The 21,833-nt window shown below is 34.8% G+C and overlaps 1 protein-coding gene across 1 annotated transcript in view; it reads right to left on the bottom strand.

Annotated features, from left to right (window-relative positions):
* The window catches only part of LOC128662501 (protein tyrosine phosphatase domain-containing protein 1-like), a 292,909-nt gene that overhangs the window by 225,216 nt on the left and 45,860 nt on the right, over window positions 1-21,833 (bottom strand). The window contains exon 3 of the mRNA XM_053716280.1: window positions 240-320. Within this exon, the coding sequence (XP_053572255.1) occupies window positions 240-320 (81 nt within the window). The remainder of the gene's footprint in view (window positions 1-239; window positions 321-21,833) is intronic.

Genomic DNA, 21,833 nt, shown 5'->3' with positions numbered 1-21,833 from the left:
TACTGTACGCAATTTGTGCTTGTCTAATGTTATATTGGCTCTAGCTTTGCACAATACTGGCAGTGTCTCTGAGGTAAGTCCAGTTGTGTCATATAGCATGCCGCAGACAGTAAATATTTATTTCAATTAACAGAATCCCTAAAGCTGGTTCATTGTCCCCACATGTATAGAATATCCCAGACTTTCCTCTGATTTGTAAGCTTTAGTGACAATGCGCACTGTGCATGACATATACGCACCTGCTGAACTGCTCTGTGATATTATACTTCTGTACTAGACGTGTGGATGGGCGACTCATTGCTATGATCTCGTCTGTGATCCTAAAATAAAATAAGATACATTATCTGAACATGCAGTTATACCTAATCAAAACTCATTACAAGTACAGACAATGAGGCCTATGTATCAAAGGTCTTGCGGACCTGATCCGACAGTGCGGATCAGGTCCGCAAGACCTCGTTGAATGCGGAGAGCAATACTCTCTCCATATTCAGCATTGCACCAGCAGCTCACCAGCCGCCCCCCTGCAGACTCGCAGCCAATCGGCCGCCAGCAGGGAGGTGTCAATCAACCCGATCGTACTCAATCGGGTTGAATTGACCCACAAGCTTCATACAGAGCTTGATAAATGGGCCTCCATATGTAAACCTGAAAAAAGTCTGGGAACCCCTAAAAACAACATTTCAACATGTGAGAGGGTGTAAGCAAATATGTCTGTCTATATGTTTATGTGTGTGTGTTTATATGTATGTATATGTCTGTCTGTATGTTTGTGTGTGATAATATGTATGTATATGTCTGTCTGTATGTTTATGTGTGTGTGTTTATATGTATGTATATGTCTGTCTATATGTTTATGTGTGTGTGTTTATATGTATGTATATGTCTGTATGTTTATGTGTGTGTTTATATGTATGTATATGTCTGTCTGTATGTTTATGTGTGTGTGTTTATATGTATGTATATGTCTGTCTATATGTTTATGTGTGTGTGTTTATATGTATGTATATGTCTGTCTGTATGTTTATGTGTGTGTGTTTATATGTATGTATATGTCTGTCTATATGTTTATGTGTGTGTGTTTATATGTATGTATATGTCTGTCTGTATGTTTATGTGTGTGTGTTTATATGTATGTATATGTCTGTATATATGTTTATGTGTGTATTTATATGTATGTATATGTCTGTCTATATGTTTATGTGTGTGTGTTTATATGTATGTATATGTCTGTCTGTATGTTTATGTGTGTGTGTTTATATGTATGTATATGTCTGTATATATGTTTATGTGTGTGTGTTTATATGTATGTATATGTCTGTCTGTATGTTTATGTGTGTGTGTTTATATGTATGTATATGTCTGTATATATGTTTATGTGTGTATTTATATGTATGTATATGTCTGTCTGTATGTTTGTGTGTGATAATATGTATGTATATGTCTGTCTGTATGTTTATGTGTGTGTGTTTATATGTATGTATATGTCTGTCTATATGTTTATGTGTGTGTGTTTATATGTATGTATATGTCTGTATGTTTATGTGTGTGTTTATATGTATGTATATGTCTGTCTGTATGTTTATGTGTGTGTGTTTATATGTATGTATATGTCTGTCTATATGTTTATGTGTGTGTGTTTATATGTATGTATATGTCTGTCTGTATGTTTATGTGTGTGTGTTTATATGTATGTATATGTCTGTCTATATGTTTATGTGTGTGTGTTTATATGTATGTATATGTCTGTCTATATGTTTATGTGTGTGTGTTTATATGTATGTATATGTCTGTATGTATATTTATGTGTGTGTGTTTATATGTATTTATATGTCTGTATGTTTATGTGTGTGTTTATATGTATGTATATGTCTGTCTGTATGTTTATGTGTGTGTTTATATGTATGTATATGTCTTTATATATGTTTATGTGTGTATTTATATGTATGTATATGTCTATCTGTATGTTTGTGTGTGTGTTTATATGTATGTATATGTCTGTCTGTATGTTTATGTGTGTGTTAATATGTATGTATATGTCTGTCTGCATGTTTATGTGTGCGTTTATATGTAGGTATATGTCTGTATGTTTATGTGTGTGTGTTTATATGTATGTATATGTCTGTCTGTATGTTTATGTGTGTGTTTATATGTATGTATATGTCTGTATGTTTATGTGTGTGTTTATATGTATGTATATGTCTGTATATATGTTTATGTGTGTATTTATATGTATGTATATATCTATCTGTATGTTTATGTGTGTGTTTATATGTATGTATATGTCTGTATGTTTATGTGTGTGTGTTTATATGTATGTATATGTCTGTCTGTATGTTTATGTGTGTGTTTATATGTATGTATATGTCTGTCTGTTTATGTGTGTGTTTATATGTATGTATATGTCTATCTGTATGTTTATGTGTGTGTTTATATGTATGTATATGTCTGTATGTATGTTTATATGTATGTATATGTCTGTATGTTTATGTGTGTGTTTATATGTATGTATATGTCTGTATGTTTATGTGTGTGTGTTTATATGTATGCATATGTCTGTATATATGTTTATGTGTGTATTTATATGTATGTATATGTCTATCTGTATGTTTGTGTGTGTGTTTATATGTATGTATATGTCTGTCTGTATGTTTATGTGTGTGTTAATATGTATGTATATGTCTGTCTGCATGTTTATGTGTGTGTTTATATGTAGGTATATGTCTGTATGTTTATGTGTGTGTGTTTATATGTATGTATATGTCTGTCTGTATGTTTATGTGTGTGTTTATATGTATGTATATGTCTGTATGTTTATGTGTGTGTTTATATGTATGTATATGTCTGTATATATGTTTATGTGTGTATTTATATGTATGTATATATCTATCTGTATGTTTATGTGTGTGTTTATATGTATGTATATGTCTGTATGTTTATGTGTGTGTGTTTATATGTATGTATATGTCTGTCTGTATGTTTATGTGTGTGTTTATATGTATGTATATGTCTGTATGTTTATGTGTGTGTTTATATGTATGTATATGTCTGTATATATGTTTATGTGTGTATTTATATGTATGTATATATCTATCTGTATGTTTATGTGTGTGTTTATATGTATGTATATGTCTGTATGTTTATGTGTGTGTGTTTATATGTATGTATATGTCTGTCTGTATGTTTATGTGTGTGTTTATATGTATGTATATGTCTGTCTGTATGTTTATGTGTGTGTTTATATGTATGTATATGTCTATATGTTTATGTGTGTGTTTATATGTATGTATATGTCTGTCTGTATGTTTATGTGTGTGTTTATATGTATGTATATGTCTGTCTGCATGTGTATGTGTGTGTTTATATGTATGTATATGTCTATCTGTATGTTTGTGTGTGTTTATATGTATGTATATGTCTGTATATATGTTTATGTGTGTATTTATATGTATGTATATGTCTATCTGTATGTTTGTGTGTGTTTATATGCATGTATATGTCTGTCTGCATGTTTATGTGTGTGTTTATATGTATGTATATGTCTATATGTTTATGTGTGTGTTTATATGTATGTATATCTCTGTATGTTTATGTGTGTGTTTATATGTATGTATATGTCTGTCTGTATGTTTATGTGTGTGTTTATATGTATGTATATGTCTATATGTTTATGTGTGTGTTTATATGTATGTATATGTCTGTCTGTATGTTTATGTGTGTGTTTATATGTATGTATATGTCTGTATGTTTATGTGTGTGTTTATATATATGTATATGTCTGTATGTATGTTTATGTGTGTGTGTTTATATGTATGTATATGTCTGTATGTTTATGTGTGTGTTTATATGTATGTATATGTCTGTATGTTTATGTGTGTGTGTTTATATGTATGTATATGTCTGTATATATGTTTATGCGTGTATTTATATGTATGTATATGTCTATCTGTATGTTTGTGTGTGTTTATATGTATGTATATGTCTGTATATATGTTTATGTGTGTATTTATATGTATGTATATGTCTATCTGTATGTTTGTGTGTGTTTATATGCATGTATATGTCTGTCTGCATGTTTATGTGTGTGTTTATATGTATGTATATGTCTGTCTGTATGTTTATGTGTGTGTTTATATGTATGTATATGTCTGTATGTTTATGTGTGTGTTTATATGTATGTATATGTCTGTCTGTATGTTTATGTGTGTGTTTATATGTATGTATATGTCTATATGTTTATGTGTGTGTTTATATGTATGTATATGTCTGTCTGTATGTTTATGTGTGTGTTTATATGTATGTATATGTCTGTATGTTTATGTGTGTGTTTATATGTATGTATATGTCTGTCTGTATGTTTATGTGTGTTTATATGCATGTATATGTTTGTCTGCATGTTTATGTGTGTGTTTATATGTATGTATATGTCTGTCTGTATGTTTATGTGTGTGTTTATATTTATGTATATGTCTATATGTTTATGTGTGTGTTTATATGTATGTATATGTCTGTATGTTTATGTGTGTGTTTATATGTATGTATATGTCTGTCTGTATGTTTATGTGTGTTTATATGTATGTATATGTCTGTCTGTTTATGTGTGTGTTTATATGTATGTATATGTCTATCTGTATGTTTGTGTGTGTTTATATGTATGTATATGTCTGTCTGCATGTTTATGTGTGTGTTTATATGTATGTATATGTCTGTCTGCATGTTTATGTGTGTGTTTATATGTATGTATATGTCTGTCTGTATGTTTATGTGTGTGTTTATATGTATGTATATGTCTGTCTGTATGTTTATGTGTGTGTTTATATGTATGTATATGTCTGTCTGTATGTTTATGTGTGTGTTTATATGTATGTATATGTCTGTCTGTATGTTTATGTGTGTGTTTATATGTATGTATATCTCTGTCTGTATGTTTATGTGTGTGTTTATATGTATGTATATGGCTATCTGTATGTTTGTGTGTGTTTATATGTATGTATATGTCTGTCTGTATGTTTATGTGTGTGTTTATATGTATGTATATGTCTGTCTGTATGTTTATGTGTGTGTTTATATGTATGTATATGTCTGTCTGTATTTTTGTGTGTGTGTGTTTATATGTATGTATATCTCTGTCTGTATGTTTATGTGTGTGTTTATATGTATGTATATGTCTGCCTGTATGCTTATGTGTGTGTTTATATGTATGTATATGTCTGCCTGTATGCTTATGTGTGTGTTTATATGCATGTATATGTCTTTCTGTATGTTTATGTGTGTGTTTATATGTATGTATATGTCTGTCTGTATTTTTGTGTGTGTGTGTTTATATGTATGTATATCTCTGTCTGTATGTTTATGTGTGTGTTTATATGTATGTATATGTCTGCCTGTATGCTTATGTGTGTGTTTATATGTATGTATATGTCTGCCTGTATGCTTATGTGTGTGTTTATATGCATGTATATGTCTTTCTGTATGTTTATGTGTGTGTTTATATGTATGTATATGTCTGTATGTTTATGTGTGTGTTTATATGTATGTATATGTCTGTATGTTTATGTGTGTGTTTATATATATGTATATGTCTGTCTGTCTGTATGTTTATGTGTGTGTGTTTATATGTATGTATATGTATGTCTGTATTTTTGTGTGTGTGTGTTTATATGTATGTATATCTCTGTATGTTTATGTGTGTGTTTATATGTATGTATATGTCTGTCTGTATGTTTATGTGTGTGTTTATATGTATGTATATGTCTGTCTGTATGTTTATGTGTGTGTGTTTATATGTATGTATATGTCTGTCTGTATGTTTATGTGTGTGTGTTTATATGTAGGTATATGTCTGTATGTTTATGTGTGTGTGTTTATATGTATGTATATGTCTGTCTGTATGTTTATGTGTGTGTTTATATGTATGTATATGTCTGTATGTTTATGTGTGTGTTTATATGTATGTATATGTCTGTCTTTATGTTTATGTGTGTGTTTATATAATAGAAAAAAACGACATATAAAGCAAAATTATCAAATTCCTTAAATGACAGTTTCAGGAATGGGAAAAAAATGCAAAACAAACAAGCCTCTAGCAACCAGAAGCAACAAAAAAGTGAGACTTAAATAATGTGAGAAAAAGTGGAACAAGAATGACGCCCACATTTTTGGCGCCAAGTATGACGCCCACATTATTGGTGCCAAGTACAACACCCATATTTTTTGGCGCCAAGTATGACGCCACATCCTCTGACGCCAAAAACGACGCCCACATTTTTTGGCGCAAAAAAAGTCTGAATACACATGCGTCAAAAAATGACGTAACAACGAACAAACTTCCGGCGACAACTACGGCGCCGGAAATGACAAAATTTTGCGCCAAAAAAGTTTGCGCCAAAAATGACGCAATAAATTGAAGCATTTTCTGCCCCCGCGAGCCTAACAGCCCGCAGGGAAAAAAGTCAATTGAAAATTTTTAAGGTAAGAAAAAATGATTTATTCATATGCATTATCCCAAATAATGAAACTGACAGTCTGAATGAAGGAATACTGATTATCCTGAATCATGGCAAATATAAGTTTAAACACATATATTTAGAACTTTACATATAAAGTGCCCAACCATAGCTTAGAGTGTCATAAAAAATAAGACTTACTTACCCTAAGACACTCATCTACATATAGTAGATAGCCAAACCAGTACTGAAACGAGAATCAGTAGAGGTAATGGTATATAAGAGTATATCGTCGATCTGAAAAGGGAGGTAAGACATGAATCTCTACGACCGATAACAGAGAACCTATGAAATAGATCCCCTAGAGGAAGACCATTGAATTCAAATAGGCAATACTCTCTTCACATCCCTCTGACATTCACTGCACGCTGAGAGGAAAACCGGGCTCCAACCTGCTGCGAAGCGCATATCAACGTAGAATCTAGCACAAACTTACTTCACCACCTCCATGGGAGGCAAAGTTTGTAAAAACTGAATTGTGGGTGTGGTGAGGAGTGTATTTATAGGCATTTTAAGGTTTGGGAAACTTTGCCCCTCCTGGTAGGAATGTATATCCCATACGTCACTAGCTCATGGACTCTTGCTAATTACATGAAAGAAATATATGTAAATCAGTGTTTACATGGTTTAAAACGCTAGGTGGAGTGGCCATTTCAATTTCAGAATATTACACACTCCCATATTATTCAATAGTTGAATATTCTGAGATTAATCCACGGGCATGTTTCTAAAAGAACTCAATTAAAATTAAATATCAAATGCATACATGCATACGGAAATATTCAACAAAAGATAAATATATTATCAATTCATAAATATTAGCACATAATGTTGCCTTTGATAAATATGATTTGTAATCTATTTCTGAAATGTTACATTAAAAATAACAGTGAACATTCTGAATTTAAAGGATCTATTAAATCTTCTAAGTAATTATATTTGATTCCAATCAATCAATAACTTAAAACATAGTCATTATTGTGACTTTGTATTAATATTTTATGAGAACAAGAATCCAGACTTAAACTAATGTCTAATCTTTATTTCTTTCAAGATAATAATATTTATTGATATCATATCTGTCTATTTTTTATATATTTCAGATGGACCTTCCACTTCTGGGCATAAGCCTCCTGCCCCTCCCCAGTCAGAAGGCCCTCCCCAGTCAGATGTCCCTCCCCAGTCAGAAGCCCCTCCCCAGCCGCAAACCACTCCCAGCCCTTCCCATTCCTCCCATCCTGTCCCTCCCAAAAAACGCCCCTTTGCCCCCCCTCGCCGCTCTCCCCGTATTGCTGCCCGTACAGCTTCCCCACCTGCCCAGCCCCCAACTCACCAGGCCCCTGACTCCCCAGCTGTACGGGCTATCCCAGAGTGGCAGCCCAATCCCATCACTCCCCCCTCCCCTCCCGCTCCAGACTTTTACCCCAGTTCCCACCTTCATTGTCCTGGGTGTCGGATTGTCCTTCCCAGCCACAGATGTAAGTATCATTACAAATCCACATTATAACATACTTTCTTAAAGGGACATTATAGTGATATAATTAGACATAAATTGATATTTTAAGTAAAAAATGTTTTGAAAAACCTTTTTTTTATTTGATTAATCTAAATGTTTCTGATCTTTAGTTTTGTGAAATCAACATCCACATTTTCGAATATCTAAATGATATTGCTTAGATGTTGTATATCTATTCTATATATATGACAATATTTTGTATTTGTTTTCACTGCCCTTTTCACAGTGTGTCATAAACCAAAGAAATATATTTTTCAAGATTGAGAGGGTTTTGATTTGTGTTAAGATCTTAAAGGGACAGTATACTATAAAATAGTTTTTTCCTTAATGTGTTTACAATTAGTTTTTGGACCAGCTGCAGAGTATAAAATGTATGTGATTTGCTTGTTAAGGCTTCTTTGTGTATATGAATTATTTGATTTTGTGTTTTAAAGCCACAAACTAATAAAATGGTTTTAACTTGTAGGTATTATCAGATCTCATTAATTTCTCCCATTTAGAAAATATACATGTTTCTTTATCTCATATCACTCCATATACCAATTACCAATACTTGTATAGAACAATTGAAAATTAACTTTTTCTTAATTTATCTCTTCTATAACCCACTGGGAGTGTAATTTCTTCTGTTTGCTGTGTTTACACAGCTTGGCCTCAAGGCCAAAATATTTAAGGATAGGTGTGGATACCACAGGCTAAATAAACTATTTCACATGCCAATGTAAGGACAATGGAAATACTTATAAAGAATTTAATACATACCAGCAGGTAAAGTGGATCATTGTCAAACAATTAAAGGGGAGAACATTTTTGAGTAAACTGTCCCTTTAATGGTTTATCTATGAAAAACATATTTAACCCCTTAATGACCGCAGCACTTTTCCATTTTCTGTCCGTTTGGGACCAAGGCTATTTTTACATTTCTGCGGTGTTTGTGTTTAGCTGTAATTTTCCTCTTACTCATTTACTGTACCCACACATATTATATACTCATTACTGTACCCACACATATTATATACCGTTTTTCTCGCCATTAAATGGACTTTCTAAAGATACCATTATTTTCATCATATCTTATAATTTACTATAAAAAATTTATAAAATATGAGGAAAAAATTGAAAAAAACACACTTTTTCTAACTTTGACCCTCAAAATCTCCTACACTTCAACAACTACCAAAAAACTCCCATGCTAAATAGTTTCTAAATTTTGTCCTGAGTTTAGAAATACTCAATGTTTACATGTTCTTTGCTTTTTTTGCAAGGTATAGGGCAATAAGTACAAGTAGCACTTTGCTATTTCCAAAAATTTTTAAAAAAAATTAGCGATAGTTACATTGGAACACTGATATCTGTCAGGAATCCCTGATTAACCCTTCACATATATATATTTTTTAAAAGAACACAACCTAAGGTATTAAACATGGGGTATTTTGACTCTTTCCATGCAACTATTTTACCACCAATCTATGCCAAAGTTTGAAAAAATAAAAAAAAAGTGGTGATTTTTTGACAAAATAGCAATTCAAGAATACATTTACTGAGAACGTTAAGGGTTACTGCCAAATAACACCCCAATATGTCTTCAGCAGCATCTCCTGAGTACAGTGATACCACCCATGTATAGGTCTGTTGGGTTCTCTGGGGGCTAAAAGGCCTTATTTTTAGGGGGCGCATTCCAGTTTTTTAATTTGGAATTTTCACATCTGTCGTCATGCACCCATGTCCTATTTGGGACATTTCTGAAGCCGGACAATGCAAATTACCCCCATCAAATCATATATTTTTAAAAAGTAGACACCCTAGGGTATTTCAAATGCTGGTATTTTAACACTTTGCATGCACTAATTCAACCACCAGTCTTTGTCAAACTTTTGGGTAGTCATTTTGGTGTGTTATTTTTCACACGCATTGTACTTTAGGCATGGATTCTCAGTTCCTGTTATATGTTACTGACCAAAAACACCTCAATATGTGTTCAACAACAACTTCTGAGTACAGTGATACCACCCATGTATAGGTGTGTCGGGTTCTCTGGGGGCTAAAAGGCCTTAATTTTAGGGGGCGCATTCCAGTTTTTCAACTTGGAATTTTCACATCTGTCATCATGCACCCATGTCCTATTTGGGACATTTCTGAAGCCGGCCAATGTAAATTACCCCCATCAAACCATATATTTTTGAAAAGTAGACACCCTAGGGTATTTCAAATGCTGGTATTTTAACACTTTCCATGCACTAATTCAACCACTAGTCTTTGTCAAACTTTTAGGTAGTCATTTTTTTGCATTATTTTTCACACACATTGTACTTTAGGCATATATTCTCAGTCCCTGTTATGTGTTACTGCCAAAAAAAACCTCAATATGTATTCAACAACATCTCCTGAGTACAGTGATACCACCCATGTATAGGTGTGTCGGGTTCTCTGGGGGCTAAAAGGCCTTAATTTTAGGGGGCGCATTCCAGTTTTTCAACTTGGAATTTTCACATCTGTCATCATGCGCCCATGTCCTATTTGGGACATTTCTGAAGCCGGCCAATGTAAATTACCCCCATCAAACGATATATTTTTGAAAAGTAGACACCCTAGGGTATTTCAAATGCTGGTATTTTAACACTTTCCATGCACTAATTCAACCACTAGTCTTTGTCAAACTTTTAGGTAGTCATTTTTTTGCATTATTTTTCACACACATTGTACTTTAGGCATATATTCTCAGTCCCTGTTATGTGTTACTGCCAAAAAAAACCTCAATATGTATTCAACAACATCTCCTGAGTACAGTGATACCCCCTATGTATAGGTGTGTCGGGTTCTCTGGGGGCTAAAAGGCCTTAATTTTAGGGGGCGCATTCCAGTTTTTCAACTTGGAATTTTCACATCCCATGCACCCATGTCCTATGTAGGACATTTCTGAAGCCGGCCAATGTAATTTACCCCCATCAAACCATATATTTTTGAAAAGTAGACACCCTAGGGTATTTCAAATGCTGGTATTTTAACACTTTCCATGCACTAATTCTTTGTCAAACTATTAGGCAGTCATTTTTTGTGTGTTATTTTTCACACACATTGTACTTTAGACATGAATTCTCAGCTCCTGTTATGTGTTACTGCCAAAGAAGACCCCAATATGTGTTCACCAACATCTCCTGAGTACAGTGATACCACCTATGCATAAGTTTCTTGGCTTGTTCGGGGGGTGTAATGCCAAATGTCCAACATGCGTTTGTGATTTTTTTTCACATTTAACATATTTTCTTTGCCTATTGTCTTTTTGGGGGTATTTTAACATACCCCAATTTATTTGTTTCCATGAATGTGCATATTTTTGAAATGTTGACACCCCAAGGTATTGTATATGGTGTGCTTTGATGCATTTGAAGTAACTGTTTTAGCTAAAAAAATTGGAGAAAGTGTATGGTGGCATTTTTTCAATTTTCATTTTTACACACACATTGCTTTTTGACTATGATTTAGGAGAGACTGTTGTAAGTTAGTGCAAAAAAATACTTCAGGTTGTTTTCTGCTAGGCACCCTGAGTACACCTATGCCCCCCATGCATAGGTTTGCCAGGATTTTGGGAAGGTTATGTTACAATTTTATGACTTGTGATTTTAGTTATTAAGTGAGAGTATTTCTTCTGATAGGCCTATCTTTAGTTTGGGGCCTATTGTAAACCCCACTTTTATTTATTGCCATGAATGTGCATATTTTTGAAATGTTGACACCCCAAGGTATTGTATATGGTGTGCTTTGATGGCTTTTTAGCCAAAAAAATTGGAGAAAGTGTATGGTGGCAATTTTTCAATTTTCATTTTTACAGACACATTGCTTTTTGACTATGATTTAGGAGAGACTGTTGTAAGTTAGTGCAAAAAAAATACTACAGGTTGTTTTCTGCAAGGCACCTTGAGAACACCTATGTCCCCCATGCATAGGTTTGACAGGGGTTTTTGTAAAAAAAAAAAAAAAAAGAACAGCCCCATTTTAGAAAAAAAAATATATTAGTGAAATGTAAAAATCTGGCACATTAAAAGTAAAAAAATAACAACAAAAAAATTAACAGTAAACATAACAAAATTTTTTTTACAGCAAATGTATTTATTTTTTAAAAATTGACCATTGTATGGTACCGCTTGAAGCAGTCCCCAATGCAGAGTCCAGGCTGTCCAGGGCAATCAGGACAGTGATATACAGTGTCCCTTCTCTGCCCCCTCTTGGTACAGACTCTGCATTTTTTTTGTGGTCTCTGCTTTGCGGCAGTAGGGGGGATTTTAAAAATAAAATGAGTAGCCCCAACTCTGCTCTCTCCCATCACCGCCCGGGGAGCAGGTGCATCATGGTACAAAATCCCCGAAATGATCTGGAGCTGAAATTGTAAAAAAGTCTGTTTCATTCCGGGGTTTGCTTTTTTGAACAACAAAAAAGCGTTGTGGGTTGCAATCTGCATTAGGTAAATTGCAACCTTTTTGTACCAGGCCCTTGTCTTCCGCATAATTAGGTAGGGCTGCAGCAGCTGATCTGCCAGATCAACCCCACCCATATGTCGGTTATAAGACTTGATACACACTGGCTTCCTTATGATCTCAGCTCTGCCACGTACAGAGACCGCCACCGTCCTCTCTGTGTGGATGGTGGTAAGAAGGTATACATCCTTCTTGTCTCTGTACTTCAGTGCCAACAGCTCCTCTTGGCGCAGAGCAGAGGTCTCCCCCCTTCGTAGCCGGGTGCGTACAAGTTGTCCTGGGAAACCTTTGCGGTTCTTTTTAATAGTACCGCAAGCTACTGTATCAAAGCAATACAGTAGCTTGAACAAAATGACACTTGTATAAAAATTGTCTAAGTACAAGTGATACCCTTTGTTCATTAGGGGTAATATCAGGTCCCAGACAATCTTGCCAGTGGTTCCCATATGTTCTGGGCAACCTGGAGGGTCAAGGTGGCTATCCTTTCCCTCATACACCCGGAAGGCTTGAGTATACCCAGTCTCGCTCTCACAGAGCTTATACACCTTTACCCCATACCTGGAGCGCTTGGAAGGAATATACTGCTTGAATCCCAGCCTTCCCTTATACTTCATCAGGGATTCATCAACGCATATATTCCTTCCAGGTGTATAAGCCTCTGCAAACCTGGCAGAAAAGTGGGTAATCAGGGGGCGGATTTTATACAGCCTGTCAAATTGGGGATGCTCCCTAGGGGGGCACAGGCTGTTGTCGCTGAAGTGCATGAAATGAAGAATCATTTCATATCTCTGCCTCGACATACTCTGGGAGAAAATGGGGGTAGAGCAGATGGGGCTACTGCTCCAGTAGGAGCGAACGGAGGGTTTCTTTATGATGCCCATCAGCATAGTCAATGCCCAGAATTTTTTAAATTCTGGCACATTGATGGGGGCCCATTGCTGCTTTGCCAAATATGTTTCAGGCTTTGCAGCAAGGTACTGATGGGCATATAAATTAGTTTGGGCGACAATGTTCCCCAATACATCATCACCCAGAAACACCTCCAGAAACTGTTGGGGGCTAAAACCTGCCACATCTATATTTATGCCAGCATTTGCTGTGAAGGGTGGGATATCTGGCCTCTGGAGATGAGGCGTTACCCACTCTTCAGCGGCAATGGCAGCAACACGCCTCCTTCTAGCAGGGGGGCTGGCAGAGGGGCTAGCAGGGGGGCTGGCAGGGGGGCTAGCAGCCACAGATACATCACTATCAGTTGAGACTGCATCTAATGATGTATCTGAGCATATGGCAGGGTCAAAATTGGGGTCTGAGTCAGACATAGAGGCATCTGACTCTGACGCAAGGATGGCATATGCCTCCTCAGCACTATATGTTTTCTTTGACATTATTGTATCTGTCACAGAAAACCAAAATTAATTAATTAATTAAATGGCCTTTGGGTTTTTTAAAAAAAAGTACAGCTATGCTAATGCCAGTGATTTATAGCGATCACTGGCAAGCTAGGGGTTAAATACTCTTTAAATTAAATTAACTAAATGGCCTTTGGGTTTTTTTTTAAAAAAGTACAGCTATGCTAATGCCAGTGATTTATAGCGATCACTGGCAAGCTAGGGGTTAAATACTCTTTAAATTAAATTAGCTAAATGGCTCTGAAAGGAGCCTTTGAGTTTTTAAAAAATTACAACAACAAAAATTAACCCCTAAAAAAATGCACAGACAGCAAAAAAGTACAGCTATGCTAATGCCAGTGATTTATAGCGATCACTGGCAAGCTAGGGGTTAAATACTCTTTAAATTAAATTAAATTAGCTAAATGGCTCTGAAAGGAGCCTTTGAGTTTTTAAAAAATTACAACAACAAAAATTAACCCCTAAAAAAATGCACAGACAGCAAAAAAGTACAGCTATGCTAATGCCAGTGATTTATAGCGATCACTGGCAAGCTAGGGGTTAAATACTCTTTAAATTAAATTAAATTAGCTAAATGGCTCTGAAAGGAGCCTTTGGGTTTTTAAAAAAATTACAACAACAAAAATTAACCCCTAAAAAAATGCACAGACAGCAAAAAAGTACAGCTATGCTAATGCCAGTGATTTATAGCGATCACTGGCAAGCTAGGGGTTAAATACTATTTAAATTAAATTAAATTAGCTAAATGGCTCTGAAAGGAGCGTTTGGGTTTTTAAAAAATTACAACAACAAAAATTAACCCCTAAAAAATGCACAGACAGCAAAAAAGTACAGCTATGCTAATGCCAGTGATGTATAGCGATCACTGGCAAGCTAGGGGTTAAATAGTCTTTAAATTAAATTAAATTAGCTAAATGGCTCTGAAAGGAGCCTTTAAGTTTTTAAAAAAAAATACAACAACAAAAATTAACCCCTAAAAAAATGCACAGACAGCAAAAAAAAGTGCAGCTGTGCTACTGCCAGTGATTTATAGTGATCACTGGCAAGCTAGGGGTTAATGGCTCTGAAAAGAGCCTTTGGATTTTAAATTTTTTAACAAATAAAAGAAATAAATCTCTCTCTGCTAAAATACAGGTCTCTCTCTCTCTCCAACAAAATAGCAAGTGAGGAGAGGGAGGGAGATCCACACTGATCAGAGTCAATATTTACAAATATTGACCTGATCAGACAAATGGGAGATTTTATTATTATTTTTTTTTTTTCTAAGAAGGCTCAGATTGGGTGACCCTAGCTTGCCCCTATGGTGAGACAGGCTAGGGACACCCCCAGAGGCCCCATGATGCACTGGGCATCGCCATTTTGGAAGCCTCATGGGGGAGGGGGGGGGGGCTATATGTGGGGGCTTTTTTATTTAATTTTTTATTTTTTACCCCCAATTTTTATTCAAATTTATATACTAACTAAGTGCCTCGACCCACCGAGGCACTTAGCACACTAGCAGAGCATCGGAAGCGTGTCCGATCGCTTCCGATGCTCTGCTGCACTGCCGGGCTCCACGTGGAGCAAAACCGGAAGTGATCACTCAAGGGGGAGTGATCGCTCCGGTCCCGGCACTCCGTAACAGCACTGCAGGGATGCCCAGACATCGAGGCATCCCTGCAGTACTGTAATAGTGCCTGGAAGCGATCTTGATCGCTTCCAGCACTCACTTTAGCCGAGGACGTGCAGGGTACGTCGTCAGGCGTTAACTGCCTTTTTTTTTCAGACGTACCCTGCACGTCCTCGGTCACTAAGGGGTTAATGTGTAAATATTCTATATAGAATATTTAATTATAATAATGATTTGTCTTTTTATTATTACAATGTCTCTTTGCTCTATTTTTATTATGTGCTTGAATGAACACTAATTTTCATACTTTATTTTTGTTTAGGTTGTGACTCAGCATGGTTAAAGCTAGAGGCTCTAGCACGTATAGAGCAGACCATGCTGAGGAACAGTGTCTTGCTGGGAAGGATGCATGACACCATGCATAGCCAGCTGCAGATGCAGCGCTTGACTCTAGAGCACGTTCTGCGTCTAGAGTTAATGCATGGATCCGCAGCTGGTAATGAACAGGATGATGAGGGTGATGCTGATGCCCAATAAGTGGAGATGCTCCGAGGGCGCAGATACGAATCTTCCGTCCACATGTTAGTTTGTTTGTTTGGTTTTACTGTTGCCATTTGGCCTTTTTGTTTTTTGTTGTTGTGCCTGTTGCACTCTTTCACCTTGTCAAATGGATCCAATGGGTTTGTGTTGGCCCTTGTCAACTCCCTCCAAGGACTGTGATACTCTATGGCACCTTGTCAGATGGCTCCAATGGGGCTGTGTTTGCCCTTATCAACTCCCTCCAAAGACTGTGATACACTATGGCACCTTGTCAGATGGTTCCAATGGGGCTGATTTATCAATAGGAATTTTTGTAACGTTAGATTATTTATTTATGTTTTATGACATAATAATAATAATACAAATGTCATTAATATATTATTTGTCCTCTTTGTCATTTCTTAAAATCTATATTTTATGTGCTTAATCCTTAAAAGGACATGAAACCAAAAAATGGTCTTTCATGATTCAGATATAAAGGCAAGAATCCCTGCTTGCTTTTTCCCAGAAATACCTCATATACAATGTTACCAATGCACAAGAGAATTCTGGGTAAGATATGCAAATTAGATATGCAAATTCTCAGTTTTTTTGCTTCAAAATACTGTTTTAACACAGCTATCCTTTTAACAGGATTATTTCAGCAAACCAGAAATCACTCACTAGACAGCCTGTTTCGTTCTTTTTGGAACTCATTAGTAGGAGATGGATTTCTGGTTGCTGCATTGGTAAAGCTATTTTCAAGGTTAAACCAAAATTCATTAAAATTATGGGGGGGGGGGATAAAAAACTGAAATTAAAATCCTCCATGTCTCAAAATTAAATCAATGTAAATATTTGCATAGGAAATTAGCACATCTAGGCAAGAATCCCCGCTTGCTTTTTCCCAGAAATACCTCATATACAATGTTACCAATGCACAAGAGAATTCTGGGTAAGATATGCAAATTAGATATGCAAATTCTCAGTTTTTTTGCTTCAAAATACTGTTTTAACACAGCTATCCTTTTAACAGGATTATTGCAGCAAACCAGAAATCACTCACTAGACAGCCTGTTTCGTTCTTTTTGGAACTCATCAGTAGGAGATAGATTTCTGGTTGCTGCATTGGTAAAGCTATTTTCAAGGTTAAACCAAAATTCATTAAAATTATGGGGGGAGATAAAAAACTGAAATTAAAATCCTCCATGTCTCAAAATTAAATCAATGTAAATATTTGCATAGGAAATTAGCACATCTAGGCAAGAATCTCCGCTTGCTTTTTCCCAAAAATACCTCATATACAATGTTACCAATGCACAAGAGAATTCTGGGTAAGATATGCAAATTCTCATTTGTTTTGCTTCAAAATACTGTTTTAACACAGCTATCCTTTTAAAAGGATTATTGCAGCAAACCAGAAATCACTCACTAGACAGCCTGTTTTGTTATTTTTGGAACTCATCAGTAGGAGATAGATTTCTGGTTGCTTCATTGGTAAAGTTATTTTCAAGGTTAAACCAAAATTCATTAAAATTATGGGGGGAGATAAAAATCTGAAATTAAAATCCTCCATGTCTCAAAATTAAATCAATGTAAATATTTGCATAGGAAGTTAGCACATCTAGGCAAGAATCCCTGCTTGCTTTTTCCCAGAAATACCTCATATATTTACAATGATTTAATTTTGAGACATTGAGGATTTTAATTTCAGTCTTTTATCTCCCCCATAATTTTAATGAATTTTGGTTTAACCTTGAAAATAGCTTTACCAATGCAGCAACCAGAAATCTATCTCCTACTAATGAGCTCCAAAAAGAACGAAACAGGCTGTCTAGTGAGTGATTTCTGGTTTGCTGCAATAATCCTGTTAAAAGGATAGCTGTGTTAAAACAGAATTTTGAAGCAAAAAAACTGAGAATTTGCAAATCTAATTTGCATATCTTACCCAGAATTTTCTTGTGCATTGGTAACATTGTATTTGAGGTATTTCTGGGAAAAAGCAAGCGGGGATTCTTGCCTAGATGTGCTAATTTCCTAGGCAAATATTTACATTGATTTAATTTTGAGACATGAAGGATTTTAATTTCAGTTTTTTTATCTCCCCCCATAATTTTAATGAATTATGATTCAGATATATAATACAAATGTCAATAAATTTAATATTTAAATCTCTTATTTAATTGGCTTCATTTTCTTGATATACTTTGCATAAAGGTTTATCTTTGCAAGATCATGATTAGCAGAGAACTGAGGTTTTAAATGTAGATTGTTGGTTGTATATATATATATTGGTTGTTTCTGGCACATCCATGCATTTTTAAACTATTTGTGAATTGATGCACCTTTAACAAATGATCCCAGGATTATTAAACTGATATAATCGATGTAAATTATGAATTTGATGGAAGTAGTATCCTCTCTGTGAATCCTGAACTTAATTGTTTGTATTTCATGTCCCTTTAAGGAATGTATATTCATTTCTAGTGTATTTTTGTCCTTTTTACATCAACATAGACATATAATATTTCTTAAAAAGACTATTTTTTGAATGTTGCCAGCACATGTATTCCAATTGCACTTATATCTTATTGTAGTAGTCTAACAAAAGCAATCACTGTGTGCATTGTGCATATATTAGCAGATTAATATCTTTCTCTTATTATTGTTTCTGTTTAATGATCCAAAGATATATTGCTATAGGTAGGCTGACCATATTTCAACTTGAATAAGTGACACATCTGATAAATACATGCGTCCTTATTCTTATTCCAAATAAATCTTTAAACATATCTGAAAACATCCCTGACATTTGTATTTCTCATGTGTCCCTTTTTAAAGCGTAAAGATGGAACACCATAGCTATAGGTAACATATAATGTATAACCAATCCCTATTTTCATAATGTGTCTCGTAGCATTATTTCTGATTTAAAAGGACATGAAACACAATCTATTTTCTTATTTATGTATAACATACGATGTTTAAATAATTTTCTTTCCATAAATTGTCAAATTTGCTTCAGTCTCTTTGTATCATTTGTTTAAGGAGCAGAAGGGCACCACTGTTTTCTAAATAAACACATAGGTGAACCAATGACAATCAGTATATATATGTAGCCACCAATCAGCAGTTAGAACATCGTATTTTTCTGCTCTTCAGATTACCTCTAAACACGTCATCAAAAGATTCAAATTGCAATGTCGAACATAATCTTATAACATAAAATGCTTGCTAAATAGTTAATAATACTAAGATTCTAATGAAATATATCCTTATTACCAACAATGGATTCTATTTCATATATCACAGTATTATGTTATCTAGCGTGACATTCATAGCTAACAATATAGCACATACTAGTTATTAAAATATAAATACGTTTCTTATTGACATGCAAAGCTGTAAAATTATTCATTGGATTGGATGCCGTTTTTACACGATCTCAATGCGCCTTTGATTGGCTGACGTTGTAAACACGACCATCCAAATCTTAATATGTGGGGAAACATAATATATCCTTTCATCCATCATTAAGGTATTTTTTAGGGTATATATATAGTTCATATTATAAATTTTTTCACTATTTTGTGTTACCATTTATTTCACCCCATGAATTTGAGTGATTATCTCAACAAATTGAAAGAACTTTGTGTACCACCTTAAAGATACTTTATTGGGATGCATACCACCTTAAAAGACTTAGTACACAAAGGTACACACCTCAAATTTTTAATTAACCTATGGAATAAAAGCAAGCCAGTATTTATATCTACACAACAAACTGAGCAATTCATTCTTGAAAAAGCCCCAAGCTGAGGGTAAAATGCGTCAAATTGAATTACACTTGTTATCTGTTGTCATCCTAGTACCTAAAGCTAGGAACGAATTGGCTATACTGGGCAACATATCTACTTAATTGTGGACTTCATCATTTTGTGCTGAATTGACTTGCACTCAACATTATCCTAGTACCCAGAGCCACGGACCACTGGCTATACTAGGCAATGCATTTATTATAAAGAGTGGACTTCATTTGAATGTGCTGGAGTATAGGTATCGATCTTTGATACTTAACCGCATTACAATTGGAAACACAGTGTCAGCTGGCGAAGACGTACCGCTACTAATTGCAACACTGTGCAACGAGTGACATCAGGCTTTACGTTACTTCCGACAATCAAGCTACAGATCCTGAAGCATAGCGGAGCTACCTCCGCGCCGAAAACATCAACGCTGCATCAAAGGACCTGCACCGCCTGGGCCCAGGACACAAGAAAAATAAAGACCACCATCGGACAAACACTCTGCCGTGACAGTGACACTCGGGAAGTGTCTTTTAATGAGAGCAGATCCATTCACTCTTAAGATGTACAGAGAGTGTATGTTTTAAGGTACCGAATATTTTCACTCCAAATTACATTTAATACTATCTATGATATACTTTTTTAAGGCACTTATTTCCAGCCTGTTAAACATACGATTTGCACAATCATTATCAAGAGATAATCACTCACATTTTAGTTATATTTTTTAACTGCAGCAATATCAGTTTTTTCATTCTCTTCATTTTTTATTCATTTTTTATCTGCATTTTTAGACTGGACGTCCTGTGGTATATATTTTTTATAATTTGTTTTTTGTATATACACTGTCTCTTTTAGAATACTTGTCTATTAAAACTTATTAATATTTGTGCTCTGTTTGACTGATATTTTCATTTGTTAAATACATTCCTTTATTAGGTAATGTTTTAAATGTGATATCTATACACATACTGTGATTTATAGTGATTTATAGTGATTTATAGTGATAAGTCTAATATATGACCTCGCATTCTATTGGCTCATCCAATCAGCCAATCGGATTGAACTTCAATCCGATTGGCTGATTAAATCAACCAATTGGATTTTTCCTACCTTAATTCCGATTGGCTGATAGAATCCTATCAGCCAATCGGAATTCGAGGGATGCCATCTTGGATGACGTCATTTAAAGGAACCTTCATTCGGCCTTAGGACATCGTAAGAAGAGGATGGCTCCGCGTCGGATGGATAGAAGATGGCTCCGCTCCGCTCCGGAAGGATGAAGATAGAAGATGCCGCCTGGATGAAGATGTCTGCCGGTCCGGATGTCCTCTTCTGTCCGGATAGGATGAAGACTTATGCCGGTCCGGATGTCCTCTTCTGTTCCATCGGTGGCCGGCTAGCTGAACACGGCTCAAGGTAGGGTGATCTTCAGGGGGGTAGTGTTAGGTTTTTTTAAGGGGGGATCGGGTGGGTTTTAGAGTAGGGGTGTGTGGGTGGTGGGTTGTAAGGGGGGGATTGTATTTTTTTTTATAGGTAAAAGAACTGATTACTTTGGGGCAATGCCCCGCAAAAAGCCCTTTTAAGGGCTGATAAAAGAGCTGATTACTTTGTAATTTAGTTTAGGGTAGGGAATTTTATTATTTTGGGGGGCTTTTTTATTTTATTAGGGGGCTTAAATTCTTGTAATATTTTTTTATTTTTTGTAATTTAGTGTTTGTTTTTTTGTATTATAGTTTAGTTTATTTAATTGTATTTTAGTTTAGATAATTGTAGATAATTTATTTAATTTATTTATTGATAGTGTAGTGTTAGGTGTATTTGTAACTTAGGTTAGGATTTATTTTACAGGTAATTTTGTAATTATTTTAACTAGGTAACTATTAAATAGTTATTAACTATTTAATAGCTATTCTACCTAGTTAAAATAAATACAAAGTTGCCTGTAAAATAAATATTAATCCTAAAATAGCTACAATGTAACTAATAGTTATAT

Source organism: Bombina bombina, chromosome 6, assembly GCF_027579735.1.
Source record: "Bombina bombina isolate aBomBom1 chromosome 6, aBomBom1.pri, whole genome shotgun sequence".
Classification (NCBI taxonomy): domain Eukaryota; kingdom Metazoa; phylum Chordata; class Amphibia; order Anura; family Bombinatoridae; genus Bombina; species Bombina bombina.
Note: the sequence above shows the minus strand (reverse complement) of the source record. Positions and strands in the feature narration are given on the sequence as shown.